The sequence below is a fragment of the Papaver somniferum genome, chromosome 5 (genome assembly GCF_003573695.1).
Source record: "Papaver somniferum cultivar HN1 chromosome 5, ASM357369v1, whole genome shotgun sequence".
NCBI classification, from domain to species: Eukaryota; Viridiplantae; Streptophyta; class Magnoliopsida; order Ranunculales; family Papaveraceae; genus Papaver; species Papaver somniferum.
In genome coordinates, this window is record NC_039362.1 from 208,150,844 (window position 1) to 208,167,845 (window position 17,002).

At 35.6% G+C, this 17,002-nt stretch overlaps 3 protein-coding genes across 3 annotated transcripts; 2 read left to right on the plus strand and 1 right to left on the minus strand.

Annotated features, from left to right (window-relative positions):
- Nucleotides 1-3,590: 3,590 nt before the first annotated feature.
- On the plus strand, nt 3,591-3,902 carry LOC113278508 (monothiol glutaredoxin-S3-like). Its single transcript, XM_026527332.1, has one exon. The coding sequence runs from the start codon at nt 3,591-3,593 to the stop codon at nt 3,900-3,902; it is 312 nt and encodes a 103-aa protein (XP_026383117.1).
- A 3,454-nt stretch (nt 3,903-7,356) lies between these two features.
- Nucleotides 7,357-8,058, plus strand: LOC113278509 (monothiol glutaredoxin-S3-like). Its single transcript, XM_026527333.1, has one exon. It carries the CDS (start codon nt 7,456-7,458, stop codon nt 7,765-7,767), a length of 312 nt encoding a protein of 103 aa, XP_026383118.1. The 5' UTR covers nt 7,357-7,455; the 3' UTR covers nt 7,768-8,058.
- A 5,247-nt stretch (nt 8,059-13,305) lies between these two features.
- On the minus strand, nt 13,306-13,710 carry LOC113280653. Its single transcript, XM_026529253.1, has one exon. It carries the CDS (start codon nt 13,708-13,710, stop codon nt 13,306-13,308), a length of 405 nt encoding a protein of 134 aa, XP_026385038.1.
- Between the last annotated feature and the right edge of the window lie 3,292 nt (nt 13,711-17,002).

Consider the following 17,002-nt stretch of genomic DNA (forward strand, 5'->3'; position numbering starts at 1 on the left):
ACCAGGCAAAGGAGTTTATTAGCTTAAACGGAAGAGACTTTGCATATGACTTGAGATATCTTATCTTAAAGAATCAATAGAGTTGTTATCAAACAGATTTGTTGTTCCTTTACTGCTTGGAATACGACCCAAAGGAATTGTGCGTGCACTCATCGAATTCGGAAGTGAAGGGATACTGAGGAAAATAAGTGAAGTAGGGGTAGTTGCTTGGTCTCAACTATACGAAGTTGGTTTAGATTTTGTATAGAGGCTTAATCTGAGAATATTCAATACTGGACTAGGTCCTGGGGTTTTTCTGCATTTGATGTTTCCTTGTTAACAAAATCTTGTTGTGTCTTTTAATTTTCTATTTCCGTAATTATAATTGTTTATTATAATTAGAAGTAAAATACACAAACATTAACTTCGCTTTACTTGATAGTGATCCTACAAAGTTCGGTTAAGTCCGAACCTATCATCAAGTAATCACACTTTGGTTGTCGTATTATTTCGATCTCGTATTCATGGACAATCACACAAAGTGTGAATACCGATTTGTAGTATTGTCTCGACTTCGTCCATAGACAATCACTTTCAGTAAGAGGACTTATAGGTGGATAAATTAAAGATTGTGGTGTATTTGGGTACCCTCGTCTTTTCACTTATAATTCTAATGTCACCATAAATGTAAAGTCTTGGAAGCTTAATTTTGGTGACGAAAGACTTAGTCAAATATGGAATAACTTTTTGGTTGGCCTCGTTAGAAACGTTAAACTACAAGCATTTTAGGCCGAATCAAACATAGGGGTATTAAGTCTAACGACGAATATGGTGATAGCATTAAGGGATTCTTTATTTGGGTCTTTGTGAGCTTGTTTTTTGTTGTCTTGGGTCGTCGAATTTCTCTCCTCTTTCCTTTTCTTTTTTGTTCCCGTTTGTAATCATTGGGTTGAGATACCCTTCTTAAATACCTCTCGTTTTGATAAATTTCTCTTTGACCGATAAAAAAAAAACAGATTACCTGCTTTATAAGCGAAAAAAAAGGTTTGAAATACGTAGCACTACAAGTAGCAAGATTCTCATGAGTCATGTTAATTTAACATACGTAGGTAGTAATAGATGTAATGCGTACCAAATTTGAGATTTTGAAGTTTTGTATACTCGTTGTAGAGTAGTTTTTTTTCCTTTTTTCTACTTCTCGTAAACCCATTGTATATTCTCTGATCTAATATATTCTTCCTCTTTGAATATATTAGATTAAAGATTCTAATACAGATTGTAATACGGTGGTAAAATCATTGCGTGAAATTCTTTACCGATCAAAAAGATAAAAAAGAAATATATTCTTCCTCTTTGATTTTGATCAAAAATAAAAATAAATTGACGTTTTGTTGGAAAGCTGAAAAACATGCGTAGATGTCGAAAATCCAAATCCTTCACTCAAAGTATTCAAAAGTTGTTTGGAAGAACAACCATTACCGGTCTACAAAACAAAAAAAATATATTCTTCCTCTTTGATCAAAAAAAAATTGAAGTTTTGTGGGAAAGCTGAAAACATGTGTAGATCTCGAAAATCCAAATCCTTCGCTCAAAGTATTCGAAAGTTGTTTGGAAGAACAACCAGAGACATAAGAGATCACAGTCGAAAAATTGAACTATTCAAAAGAAACAAGATAGTAGTAGATATCGTCGTCCTTCCTAAGAGATCACTAAGCTGGATTAACAGTTTGGGAAGTACGAATAGCCAGGGAATATCATAAGGAACAAACATTTATTAGCGAATCTACATGACACGAGTCACGAGGTATGATCATCATACTTTCGAGCTCCTCCTAAAAAGAGAAACAAGAAACCCATTGAAAATCCGACCCTTCACTTTTGTTTGGGTCGTTTAATTTTCTTACTACTTTTCTTCTGCTCATTCTCATCTCTTTTTTTTCTTTGGCTAGCAACTCTACGTGGATGTCTTGGAAAGCTAATCACATTTGGCGTCAATAGAAAAAAAATCTTGTTCGCATGGTACATATCCTCAAAGAAAGAAAATATAAAGGACCCCAGTTGCCTTGCCTCATAAGATTCCATATGATCAACTGCTGAGGATATCAATGAGAACGAAAGTTCGAGACCTTTCTCACCAAAAGTTACCTATTTTCTTTCCCCAACTTCACTGATATACAGTTATATACCACGTACATTGTTTCAAAATCATGTGATCGATAATGCAGTTTTGATATATGGGTGTTGCCATTTAGTGTTGTTCATAAATCATTTTAAGCATGTACGGCCATAATATGCTATCTTTTGATCTCATTTGGTTCATGTATATGATGTAATAATCATCTCTAAACGTTGGTGTAAGAGCAGATTGATCAATAGAATGGAATATGACGTACGAACCTAGCTAGCATGTTTTGGAAATAGAGCAAAATAAATAAGGGTACGTGCATCATGCATATATTCAAGGCCGGCCGGATCGAATTGGATAAACTCAAACCCTTTTTTCTTCTCCAACTCAGATAAAGATACACACTTCAGTCCTACAGTAGCACAACATAAAGCATTAGAGCAGTACGTACAGAACAAAAACAAGATCCAAAGGTAAAGGGAGACAGACAAATCTAGATAGAGTTGGCGTCATCCACTATCTAGGGAGAAAGAAAACTGTATGTACTCAGTTATCCTTTAGTTCCTATTCACAAAGCGAATTTATATCCCCAAAAAATAACTTAAGCTTGCTAACCATGCATATGAAACGGATTTTTTTTTTTTTTTTTTGATAGGAAGAGAAGATTTTATTGAGAAAAGAAGAATGTACAGGATACTACCAATGGTAGTAAGAAAAAACAATTAAGTAAATACAATGTTCCAGTTTTGTACAGTGTAAGCAAAGTTTACATGAACCTTGTTACCAAAAGCCGCTGCCCAAGTGAGAACTAGTGTTTTTGCATCACTGCATAATTTCTCATCTAGCTTGTAGGTGTAGTTTTCTTCAAAAACTCTGCGATTTCTTTCCCTCTGCATATGAAACAGATTAACAATGTTTGTGCACAGATCTATAGAGAGGCACATTACTGTAGATTATTTGGGGCATAAAAATCTAGATGTCGACGATGCTGTATCAACTATCAAGTACACGTAGTAACTACTGTATCAATATTCTGAAAATAAAATCAAAAGTCATCAATAAAGTTTATTAGGGGCATAAAAATTAACTTATTAGATATTATCTTCAGTTCCTCCAGCATTTTGCTGGTACGGTAGGTAAATCTTTATCAAACGAATGACATGACCACACTATTAATTTGGGGGCTAAATTCCATCCCAAATGTCTAAAAGAATATTTTTCAGTTCACCGGCCTTCTCATAGAAACACACACACGTAAGCACACACTTGTAGTTGTTCTTCACAACAATGCAGCACCCAGCATGTACCTCAGCTTTTGGTCAGCTACTTTGTCATCTATAAATAACCCAACATTCAAACTTCATTCTCACCATCGATCATCTGAAACACTTCCAAGCTTCTTGTACTACAGTTACATTCAAATCAAACTTCATATAACAAGCTTCAATTACGAGACGCTTCATATCATACATTTCGAAACAACCTAATGGAGAGAGTAACAAGATTAGCATCACAAAGAGCTATAGTTATCTTTAGCAAGAGTACATGTTGTATGAGTCACACTATCAAGACCCTTTTCTATGATCTTGGTGTAAACCCAACAGTTCATGAACTCGACGAAGAACCCGGAGCAGGAAAAGAAATCGAGAAAGCGCTTATAAGTCTAGGATGTAATCCGTCGGTACCTGCCATATTTATCGGTGGTAAGCTAGTTGGTGGAGTTAGTGAAGTTATGACTCTTCATCTCAGTTGCTCTCTCGTTCCATTGCTAAAGCAAGCAGGAGCTATCTGGCTTTGATTACTATACTATTTAGTATTTACTAAAGAGTTTGATGAGTATATATACTATAGTATATATTAAATGTTGACCTAGCTAATATATAATTAAGTTGGTCAGTTAATTTCAAGCTAATAGCTTTGATAATTGATGATCACATACTAATATTAGTATAAGAAACGCCTTTTTGTGTTTCTAAAATAGCAAGAGGCACCTATTATGTCTATTTCATGTTTTTCTTCCTAGTTATTAATTAATAAAAGTTACTGCTACTTTTGATATATTGTTTTGGTCCGGTCACCTTCAGAACGTTCTTTTATGGCATTCGTTTTTTTGGTACGTAAACATAGATTTTAAGATTCTAAAACTGTAGATTTCAAATCAAAACCTATGAGTAGGATACAAAATTATGTCCAGGCAATCACGTTCAAAAGTATTGCCAAAATACAAATCCGAGACTCTATTTATTATTCGTGTCCAAATAAACTTAGGGTCAGCTTCAGCCACAACAAGAACAAAAAGGAGAATTGCGGATGTGATACAAGTTGGAGTGGAATTTTCACTGCCATCCTTGCACACTCGTTGGGGCACTGTCATCCTTGCACACTCGTTGAACGAGTTGAGAAAGGATTCTAGGACTCGAAGGAACCAAATCGGAGGGAATATGGCTTTTCTTCAGGCGTGGATATATGTGCACTTCCCAATATTTGCTCAAAGGGTTTTGAGAACAAAGAATGGGACTACCAGTATTATGGAGACAAGTACATTTACAGAAGTAAGCCGAAGAACCAAAATAAGGGTTATCTGAAGTTCAGACGCCAGTTGGACAACTTGGCAACGATAGATGTTATGTTTGATCCTTACAAGGAGGAATTGGCTAAAGGAAAAGGAAAAGGAAAGAAGGTTGGGTGCAGATAGCAAAGTGATTATTTTGGGCCTTTGTTTCACCCAAAAGGATATGTAATGTACAACCCAACGAGAGTCGCAAGACAATGCGGTTACATACAAAAAATCCCAAAGGAGCACAAGATGTTCAAAATCAATGAGAAAAAAACCAAATCATATGATAATGATATTGGCATTGTTCAAAAGCCTTTACCATCATGTGATTATTGGGAAGACAGAGCGTTTCACAGATATTCGTGGTACCTCAATGTTTCGCATACTCGAATGATACGAGTAGATGAGAGGCTCAAGATAGAGGACAAAGATACGGCTCTCGAATGCCTGGTGGGTATTGTTACTCAATTACAGTTTTGTTAATGTTATTAGCGCTTTTTGTTGAATGTTTGTTCTTTAAAATGGAAGCAGAGAAGCCGAGTCGGGTACTTGATAACCCAAACAAAGCTACAAATCAGGGAAGGGAAAAATGTTAAGGCCAATGAAAAGCTGATTGATGAATTGAACAGTCTCGAAGATGTAGAAGCTGGTGCAAAGTTTGGGGAGATGGAGGAGGAGGAAGAGGAGGAGGAGGAGGAGGATGGGCCAAAGAAGAAGAGGAAGAGAGTCCCTCCCCAAAAAAGATGTATGAAGGTGCATCGAGCAGCGCCCAACTTGGTAAACGAGGACGCGGTGGACGTGGTCGAAGTCGTGGTGGGGATGTTCATGAATGAATGGTTATATTCATATTTATGTCTTTAACTATGGATAATTATGGAGTCAAAACTTATGTCTTGTCTATGAAGAAAAGTCATGTAACTTTTGATGCCAAGAATCTGTTTTCATGTACATATATGTAATTCGATTGTTATGAAGTAAAGTTATGTAATTTCTTTTGACAAGAATCGGATTAGATGTGCATTACAAAAGCCCGATTAATGAGAGGCAAAATTTTTATGTTTCTGCAAGGACATAATCGGACTATGTGGACATACCTAAACTCTGATTGTTTGATTTGAATTTAAAAAAATAGCCGTTCAGTCCTTATCTATATAAGGACAACCTCTTTCAGCCACTCCCATATCACAAACTTAGCCTAGAAAATGGAATGGGAACCGTATGAAGTTTTGTGTCTCGTTAAATCGTTTGCTAATACGTTCCGTGAACGTCCGAATGAAATCTATTCAATGTTTTGGAAGAAAGTTAAAGATTTCTTTTACGGGCGTACCGGGAATCCCAATAACCGCAAATGGAGAGACTTGGCATTTCGATTCCAATACGTTAAAGGTGCAATGTGAGAGTACGTAAAAGTTAGAAATATGGTGTACGACTTTAATCCACGAGCTCCTCTTAGAGAAAAAGTGAGTAATGCGATCATTTTTATACCTATGTCAAAAGTTCACATACTAATATTTAAGAATTCATTGAATTTCAGCTGGAACGTTTCAACGGGTTATGGAGAATCCGTAATGGGGAAACTAGGTTCATTCACCACAAAGAATATACGACGTTGTACCGACGTGCTCGGAGGTTCATTGACGAGCATTTGATGTGTCAAATTCTAGAATTCTCATACTGAATCCTATATATGTAGTGCGCTAATTTCCTAAACTATGTAATCAATATTTTGTTTCTGAAAGTAAGGCATAATCGGATTATAAGGACTTATGTAAACACTGATTCTCAAAATCGGTTTATGTGTGTATTAATTAAACTCCGATTCTGGATTTACATCGTCATTCGGCATAAACTCAACCCAGAATTGGTTTACAAAAGCACTAACATTAACCGATTTTGGGTAGAGTCTTTTAAAAAAAAATTAAATTTTTTACAAGTGTTGATTATGAATTAATGAAAGTTAATTTCAGGATTAACTTGATTAAACATGATTTAATTATCCGAATTAACACTAAATTAACAAGAGCATATAGACATTAACATAAATAGTGGATCAGGAGTTTCTATAAATTTTTTGTTAATGATCCTATTTTGTCATATAGCTATACGCCCCAATTAAATGGCATTGGCCCCAGTTTAGCCAGGTAAACTATGTACAGTACTACGTAAACCATCATGGAAAATATATAGGTGACACAAACGTCACAGATCTAATTTTGCCGCTTCCAAAGTGGCAAGTAAAACACGAGTTGATCCCGTGTCTTATAGGCTTATAGTTACAGAATTTTCGTATAAATTGACACATTATTAATAAGCATCAAACAAAAATCATATATTAACCCAAGTACAAGTAGTACTGTATCTATATTCTAAAAATAAAAATCAATAGGTCACGAATAAAGTTTATCTGGGGGCATACTTTATCGACGTGCTATCTCTAGTTCTTTCAGCATTTCGTTGGTACGGTAGAATTCGTTAAAGTTGAGTGTATATCTTTATCAAACAAATGATATGACCATTCTTGATTTGGGGGTTATTTATTAAATCCCAACCCAAATATCTATAAAGAATATTCTTCATTTCATGACCGGCCTCTCTCACAATAACACACACTAGTTTTTTCACAAGAATGCAGCGACCCATCATGCACCTTCTAGCTAGCTCCTTTGTCATCTATAAATAACCCAACATTGTAACTTCATTCTCATAATCAACTCAAACATTTCCAAGCTTCTTCATTCTCTTCTTCTACTACAAACTAAATCTTCATAACAAGCTTTGAAACATTCAATTCATAATGGAGAGAGTAACAAGATTGGTCTCACAAAGAGCAGTAGTGATCTTTAGCAAGAGTACATGCTGTATGAGTCACACTATCAAGACCCTTTTCTATGATCTTGGTGTAAACCTAACAGTTCATGAACTCGACGAAGAACCCAGAGCAGGAAAAGAAATGGAGAAAGCACTTATAAGGTTGGGATGTAGTCCTTCGGTACCTGCCGTATTCATCGGTGGTGAGCTAGTTGGTGGAGCTAACGAAGTTATGACTCTTCATCTCAGTAGCTCTCTCGTTCCATTGCTAAAGCAAGCAGGAGCTATCTGGCTTTGATTACTACTATATATATTAATTATTTACTAAATTTTGACCCTTAATACATAATTAAGTTAGTTATTGGTCAGTTAATTTCAAGCTAATAGCTTTGACAGTTGATGATCATACTCCTTGTTGTGTGAGTTCTTAATTAGTACTGAATACTCCTTTTAGTGGAGTGATAATAGTTAGGAATCAGATGCAGTAGTAATAGCAAGAGGCACCTTTTAGTGGCCAACTTTTGCTTTTTCTGATCTTTGCTGCATTATGTATTCTCTTACTATTTCTTGAGTTCCTTAATTATAAATATGAAATGAAAGTTTACTACTTTTTGATATATTGTTTTTTCACGATCCAACAACAAAAATAAAGTTGTTTAGTTATCAAATGTTCGTTTATATTTGAAGTGGTCAACAGTTGAGTTGGACATACAATATTTGTGATTATATTAGGACAAAATCATGTCCTAGTTTTGGTACATTGGTTTCAAATCAAAACATGCGAGTACCGTACAAAATTATGTCCTCGCATGCAATCACGTTCCTACGGTTTCGTGGTATATTTGTGATCAGTGTCGGATCATTAAGCTGAAAGTACGAGTACAATATCTTGATTTCGTGGGTGTATAAAATGAAACACAAGTTTGTTACATCTACTAAAAATACTATCTCACACTCCTTCCTCGACAAAATCATCAAAAATAATCGTATTCTGCTCGTATCTGGTCCATTTGGACAAGGTCTGAGTAGATTTTTCATCACATCTTGCTCGATTACTCGGCAGTTTTTATTATGTTTTCTATTTATCTACATCATTATAGTGGTTTTATCTACTCTTTTGAGGCTTATCTTCGCTTTAATGGTGGTTCTTGGATATTGGGTTGAGTTTTAAGATCAATAGTGATGCTCTCCAACTACAAAATCTTCATTTTCGTTGTCTCCGGTGACGAAATCTTCATCGTCAACTTATCCGGCAACGGAATCTCCATTGATGATTTCTTTGACGACGGAAGCTTCACCACTAATTACAAGAGATTTGAGTAAATCACTCCTATTTTGGAAGCACATCGTTCTAAAGAAGAAAAACAAACTACATGGTCGAAATTTAATTCCGAGAAAAACCATTTTTCCTCCGATTTAATCGGATATTATTCATACTTTTATTTGTCTTACTCTAGTAATCTTTCTCTTTCTCTTGACGGATTTCTCAGTATTTTACTTTTATGTTATGTCCATGTTAATTTTTATTCTCTTGTTTTCCATCTTAAACTCATTGTAACCTCGAATTCCTTGTTTATCAAAAGAAAAGATAATAATAATAATAATAAGGTTCTGCCAAGTAACATTGATATACTAATTTTTATTTGTCTTACTCTAGTAATCTTTTTCTTTCTCTTGACGGATTTTTCAGTATTTTACTTTTATGTTATGTCCATGTTAATTTTTATTCTCTTGTTTTCCATCTTAAACTCATTGTAACCTCGAATTCCTTATTTATCAAAAGAAAAGATAATAATAATAATAATAATAATAATAATAATAATAATAAGGTTCTGCCAAGTAACATTGATATACTAATGGTGGATATTCAAGATTCTGTCAAGTGACGGGTCATGTTAAACACGTGAGGGATATGAATAGAAAAATATGACAGAATGTAAAACTGATATGACATGTGTATGCCGCACACACGGTCAAAGGTCCTTTTTTTGGAAGAATTTATAGTTTAGGGGGTAAGTTACTACAAAGATTGTCTTTACTAATCATTCCCAGCTTTCCATGCAAGTAGATGAAAGAATTAGACTGCAAAGGCTTGGTGAAAATATCAGCTACTTTCTCTTCACTCTCACAAAATTCCATAACTATCTCCTTGTTACTGACAAGCTCTCTAATGTAACGATATCAATGTGCTTACTCCTTCCATGAAGCACAAGGTTCTTTGTCAAAGAATTAATAGACTTATGTTTTAGGTGTTCTCTGCTCATGAAAAATTGAATTTAACATCATTCTTAACCATACAGCTTATGTAGCACAATTGCCAGCATCTATATATTCAGCTTCTGTTGTGGAAAAAGCAACAACTTGTTGCTTCTTTGATGACCAAGAGAAAAATCATGTTCATATATGAAATGCATAACCAGAAATACTCTTTCTTCATTATGTATCTCCAGCCCAATCACTATCTATATAACCAACCAACTTTGGATCTTCTGAAGATGTGTAGAAAGTTCATAAGCTAGTTGTTCCTTTAATGTATTGTAAGATGCGTTTTGCAGCTTGTAAGTATGACTAACGTGGTGATTCCATAAAAAGACTAACCAATCCAACTGCATACATAATGTCAGGTCTTGAAGCAGTCAGATTTCTGAGACTAACAAAAAGACACTAAAAGTATGTTGAGTTCACAAGCTCTCATGTTCCTTCTTTTACTAATTGTAACCTCTCTTTTACTGGTGTCAAAATTGGATTGCAATTATCCATTTTGAAACGTTTAAGTATACCTTCTGCATATCTTCGTTGAGATATAAATATTCATTTTTCAGCCTTTTGTACTTCTATGATAAGAATATATCACATTAATCCAAGAATCTGTCATCTCAAATTCCTTAACCATATCCTCCCTGAATTCCTTGATCATCTATGAGCTGTTACCAGTGAATATAAGATCATCCACATACAAACACACTATAATATGATTTCCAAGAGAATCAGACTTCAAATATAAAGTTTGCTTATGTGGACATCTTTTAAACCCTTTGATTTCTTGATAAAGTAAGAATCAATCCTTGTACACCAAGTACGTGGTGCTTGTTTTAAACCATACAAAACTTTATTTAGCTTATATACTTGATTCTCCTTCCCCTACATAATGTATCCTGCTGGTTGTTCAACATATACTTCTTCTTCAAGTACGCCATTCAAAAATGCTGACTTCCCATCCATCTGAAATTTTTTCCATTGACTTTGAACATCTAGAGCAATAATCATGCAAACTGTATCAAGTCTTGCAACAGGTGCAGATATTTATGTATAATCAATTCCTGGTTTCTGCTTATATACTTTAGAAACTAGCCTATTTTAAGACAATCTACTTCACCATTTCACTTGTATTTTATTTTGTAAACCATTTTAACTCCTATAGCTTTCTTACCTGGTGGAAGCGTAGTAAGTTACCATGTATTATTCTTCTCAATTGACTTTAATTTAGCCTCCACCGCTTGTACCCATCCTTGTGATTTATAAGCTTCTTCATAAGATATAGGATTACAATCTCGAAAGAGTGCAAAGTTTACCACATTATCATCTATATCTTGATCATCTCTTGATAAAACATAATCATTCATACGTGTTGGTATGACATGATTTATTCTTGGTCTTGATATTTCTTGTTGAGGTGTTGCATCAGTTCTTGCTTCTTCATGATGTTCTTCAACATTAACTTGAGTGTTTTCTTCTTCTTCAACTTCCATTGGTACTATTCTGACAGTTTCTTTTGAAGTAGTATTCCCATCCCATTGTGAATCTTCTTCAAAAATTACATCAAGATTTGTAATTAGCTTTCCTGTTTCTGGATTATACAACTTGTATCCTTTGGTTACTGAGCTATAACCAACAAGAATACACTTCTCACTTTTGTCATAAGCTTCTTACAAATGTCTTTAGGCACATGTGCATATGTTATGCACCCAAAATTTCTAAGATGTATTATACTTGGTATTTTACCACTCCATGCTTCTTCTGGTATATTGTTATTCAAACTACCGGTAGGACATCTATTTAGAAGATAAACTACACAATCTACTGCATAACCCAGGAAATTATTTGGTAGATTCTTTGCTCTTCTTATAGTACGTACCATCTCCATTCTTTCTTTCTGCTACACAATTCTGTTGTGGTGTATATCTAGTTGTCTCTATCAGTTCTTAAAATCTTGATACTCTTACCAATTTCTTTTTCAACATAAGCTTTAAAACTTTTAAAAGATCGAAATGCATCACTCTTTTGTCTAAGTAAATATACCCATGCCTTTCTACTGACATCATCCATAAAAATTATAAAGTAACTATTACCTCCATGTGAAACTTCTTCAATAGGACCACACAAGTCACTATGAACTATCTCTAACTGTTGTTCTCCTCTTCTTGCTTTATTTACAGGAAAAGGATGTGTATGTTGTTTTCCAAAGATGCAATTTTCACACTTTGATTGAGGAAATTCAATAATGGGTAAGCCTGAGACCACCTCCTTCTTTGCCGGAATTACTATTAAAGTTCACGTAACCCGTTCTCTTGTGCCATAACCAAGAGTTATATATGAACATATGTACTATAACAGCTTTCCCTCTGATACTGAATATTCAATGGAGGAAACAATCTATTCTTAGTCATTTGTACTTTTGCAGTCAGTCTTCTTCTTCGATCACGAATTGAGCAAACACCATTGTATATATTCAAAGAATATCCTCTTTCTGACAGTTGACCCATACTTTATAAATTTTGATGTAAACCTAGTACATAGAATACATCCATAGTGTATGTATATGAACCATTCTTAAGAACAATTCCTATTCTTCCTTTTCCCATGACAAGAATTGTAGAATTGTTTCCAAACTTCACAGTTGAACGTACAGATTCATTAAGATTGACAAACAAATCTTTTCTTCCACACATATGATTACTGCAACCTGTATCAAGATACCATTTATGATGAGGTTGTTCTTCTGTTGTATGACAAGCAAGTAACAAGTTTTCAGCTTTTTATTCTTCTTCTTAACTTTCTGTTATATTTGCTTTGAAGTTGTTATTAATTACCTTTTTGTTTCTTGGTTTTGGACATTCATAAGAAAAGTGTCCAAGCTCTACACAATTATAACATTGAATTTTTGTTTTATCAACATACCTTTTTCCTTAATATCCTCCAGAATTAGGTCTTCTTTGATAACTTCCAGAATTTGTTTTTTGATTATTTTTATTACATCTTACTTGACTATGAAGTGCTTCTTCAACCGGCTTTGCAGCTGTATTTTCAAGCAATCTTTGTTCATAAGCTTGTAAAGATCCTAATACCTCATCGAGACTCATAGTTGCAGCATTATTACACTCTTCTATGGCAGTAACTTTTGATTCAAACTTTTCAGGTAAACTACGTAGGAATTTCTCTACAATTGTCTTATATTGTATCACCATTAGCTTTCATCTCATTGACAAGATTTAATGTATTTGAGAAAAACTCTGATATTGTTTTGATTATTCCATATGCAAAAGTTCATACTTTCTTTTTAAAGTTTGTAATCTCACATTCTTGACCTTATCAGATCCTTTGTAATAATTTATCAAACCATCCCATGCTTTCTTCACTTCTTTAATATATATAACCTTATCCGATTGTAGCCATTGAATTCTTAATCTTTGTCGCCAATACGTTGAATGACAATCAAGTAAGGTCATGTGTTGTTCCCTGAGTTGTTTTCCATGGAGTTGCCAATATGTCAAATCATTTCCAGTACGGATGACGCATTGATGTTGAGCTATTTTGATTTTCTCTGTTGATTTCTTGATCATGGTGGGAAGATGGATGAAAGTTTCCTTGTTCCATTCGGTAAGGATTCGCTGGTTGAAATAAGCTTGAGCTGCAAATTCACCGCGGGATCCATGTCATGGAGTCTGGTCCAAGGCGAAGTCACCGCTTGTTGCAGTTGCGGGTGGGTAAGCCATAAGTGCTCAAATTTATAATTCTTGCTTCCCTGAAAGTCAATTGCTCTAGTTTGGAGCAGAATTGGGGCGTGGTCTGAGGCTATTCTTGGTAGGTGAGTAACTCCTGCACGTGGATTGGATGTAGGCATACGTTGAGTTGTCATTGCTCTGTCTAGTCGTTCCAGGATGTTATCATCTCCTTGTTGATTCTTCTTCCAGGTGAATGGATCGCCTCGAAATCCCAGATCCATGAATCCCATTTGGTCCATTAAGTTAAGAATTGGCTGGGTTTGCGCATATACCTGCAGGCCCCCTTTTTCTCTGACTGGATCGTTATTTCATTAAAGTCGCCAATAAGGACCCATGGAGCATTGATGTTATAAAAAATTGATGGAAAGTCATGCCAGAAATCTTTTCTAGCTTGGGTTTGGAGGAGCATAGATTCCCATGCAGAACCAAGGATGTTCAGGTGCTGGGGGAGTAATGAGGACGTGAATATAACTCTGGGAATCCAAGATGATTCGTAAATCGTAGTTATCCTTCCACATGAAGCATAATCCTCCTCTTTTACCAACTTTGGGGGACAGAGAAATGATTCTGGTGAAGAAATGCTTGTGCAATAAAATTCATGTGATTTCTGGTAGCTAGAGTTTCGGATAAAAAAATAAAGCATGGTTTGTGCAATGATATCAAACTTCGAAGATGTTGTATTGTGTTTTGTTGGTTAATACCCTGACAGTTCCATGCTAGATTGTTCATCTTGGCAGACCACAAGGTTACAATAGAAGTTACAATGGTATGATGGACTCCGACAATTAATGTGTTACACGTTGACACTTTAAAGATTCGATACAACTTAAAAGAATGAACAATACATGAAACTAGACAATACAAAGAAAATAAGAATTAGGTGAGACAAATTTGATATGATAAATTTTTTTTTGAGTGGACGTACCTGGGGGTTAGCAAGATCGTAGGAGCATGGGTTTGGGACAGGAATTCGAAGAAGTAACGATCATAATAAAGCGCTAATCATGAAACGGGTCTGGAACATCCATGAGAAACCATATTCAGTATATGCTAGCCTTTGCAATGAAAAATATCTTAAGCATCAACTCCTCTTTTTAAGAACTCCAGCAACCCCATCTTCAATCAGTCCCCAGTGGAGACAACTAGCATCCCTCATTCCCACAATCAAACACCATCTTTTCCATAAAATCGTAGATGTATTAACAACCCCTATTCAGAAAACTGGATCCCGCAATTCTCTAATTCCTTGGACCCAGTGAGTTGTTACCCAATCCAGACAGTAGCTGATCTCATTAATCCTTTCACTCACACCTGGAATCATGATAAACTAAACCTCCTGTCGCACCATATAAGCCAACGAATCGTGAATATCCACCTGCCGCAAAACAACTCCTCGGACGAAATCATCTGGCCTTTCACCAAATCAGGAAAATACACCACATCATCTGGATATCACTACTTAACCAGCTTATCAGATCATTCTCATCTAAACCCTTTGCCACCAACTAAGTTTCTCTGGACACTCCCATGTCCTCCAAAACTACATCTTTTCTTGTGGAAAGCAATCAACAAAGGCCTTCCGACCTTCACCATTCTAAATCATATCCACCTCACCAATACCAATATATGTCCACAATACAACTCTGATCCGGAATCTGCTGGTCATATTCTCCTCCGTTGTCAAGTGGTAGTGGACTCACAAGACTCCATACTCATTCAACCACAACCCAAAATCTTCCCAATTTACCAAACCCTCATATGACTATCACCCAAATTCTACAATTAAAAACTCATCATTATGTCAAAACAGCCTTCTGTTTCCTTTTCTGGTCCTTATGGATAGCTAGGAATGACTACATTTATCGACAAAGGGAACCAAATCCAGTTCACATTACCCAGATGACTATTAGTCTGCAACAAGAATTCTCTTGGGCACAGGAGAACCTCCTTCCTGTGCTACCTGGAATGCCATCTCTTGCAAACCCAAGAAATGGAACACAAACGACCACAACAATCTACATTTGCTGGGGCAAACCTAATCTGGATTGGATCAAGATCAACACAGACGGAGCAGCACGAGGATACCCAGGAATAGCTGAAGCAAGTTTCATTTGTAGGGATGCTTCTTCTAACACCCTAGTAGCCGTAGCACAACCACTAGGAATCACCACCGCCTTCATAGCTGAATCATGGGCAATGCTGATAGCGACCAGGACGGCAAAAAACGAAGCTGGCCAAAGGTTTAATTTGAAACCGACTCGGAACATTTTCTTCGATTCCTAACCTTGGATGCCGATCCGCCTTGGTACATATCAGGAATGATATCTGAAACCAAATAGATCATGAGACAGATCCCCACTGCACCGTCAAGCACAACTACAGGGAAGGCAATCAGGCAGCGGATGGATTGGCCAATCTGGCGGCAGACAACAGCCAACTGGAGAACCTTACAACTTTATTTTGGGACCATACTATCCCACCATGCATTAATCAAATTTTAATGGATGAATCCTTGGATATCACCTACCCTCGTATAATTTCCGCTTAAATTTAATAATATTTCCATGCTTCAAAAAAAAATAACTTTATCCATGATATATTCATGAATTCCCAGATGTATAGTATACATGTTGCTTTAGAGTTCTTCTTTCTGTTCTCTGTTAAAAGTGTTCTTTGATCTTCTCTAAGCGCGACTCCTTCTACTGGTTCTATGTACCCTGTATCAACAATATCCCACACCTCTTGATATGTGAAGATATTCTCTATCTGAATCCTCCAATGTTCAAAGTTTTTACCTTCAAACACCGGTACTTTGATTGAACTTAAACAAGTTGTCATCTTATTCTTCTCAACAACTCATACCACAACCCAAAGATATTCTTGCTCTGATACGAGATGTAGAAAATCTGATATCAAAGACTTAATGAAAAATGAAGAAGAGATATTGAAACTAATTCTCTTAATTGGTCGTGTCATTAAAACTCATGGCTCAACAACCTATTTAAAGATTAACAAACTTGATGACTAAGCAAAGAGTACTTTCCTAACAAAGATAAAATTCTAATAATAGCACTCTTCTAGAAAAAAGTAAATAGTATACGTAACCAAACTCTAAAACTGAAAAACTTGCTTCACAAGTTTACTTCATATTCAAGCAAAACACAGTGTCAATTTGTGCTAGTTGCTTCACCAAATCCGAGTCAACTTGTACTAGTCGCTTCAGTGACCCATTTACCATATCTTGGTTTAACACTTTAGACTTCAACAAAAACTAGAGACATAAGGGATCACAGTCGAAGAAATAGAACTATATATATCCTGAATAAAAAAGATAGTACATAGTATCTCCATCTTTCCTAAGAGACTAAGCTGGATATCAACAGTCTACGCTGCGAATAGAGAGGAATACTAATTGTTTGAGACAAGGAGTATCACAAGTAACATGCATTTATTAGATACTATATATGTATATGTGCATATCTAATGAGTGAAAGAAAACATGATGTCGTTGCGACAAGTACCTAAAGGTGT

Bases quoted from the DNA above. Each gene is read 5' to 3' on its own strand.
- LOC113278508 (XM_026527332.1), top strand. From the start codon at position 3,591: ATGGAGAGAGTAACAAGATTAGCATCACAAAGAGCTATAGTTATCTTT.
- LOC113278509 (XM_026527333.1), top strand. From the start codon at position 7,456: ATGGAGAGAGTAACAAGATTGGTCTCACAAAGAGCAGTAGTGATCTTT.
- LOC113280653 (XM_026529253.1), bottom strand. From the start codon at position 13,710: ATGGACCAAATGGGATTCATGGATCTGGGATTTCGAGGCGATCCATTC.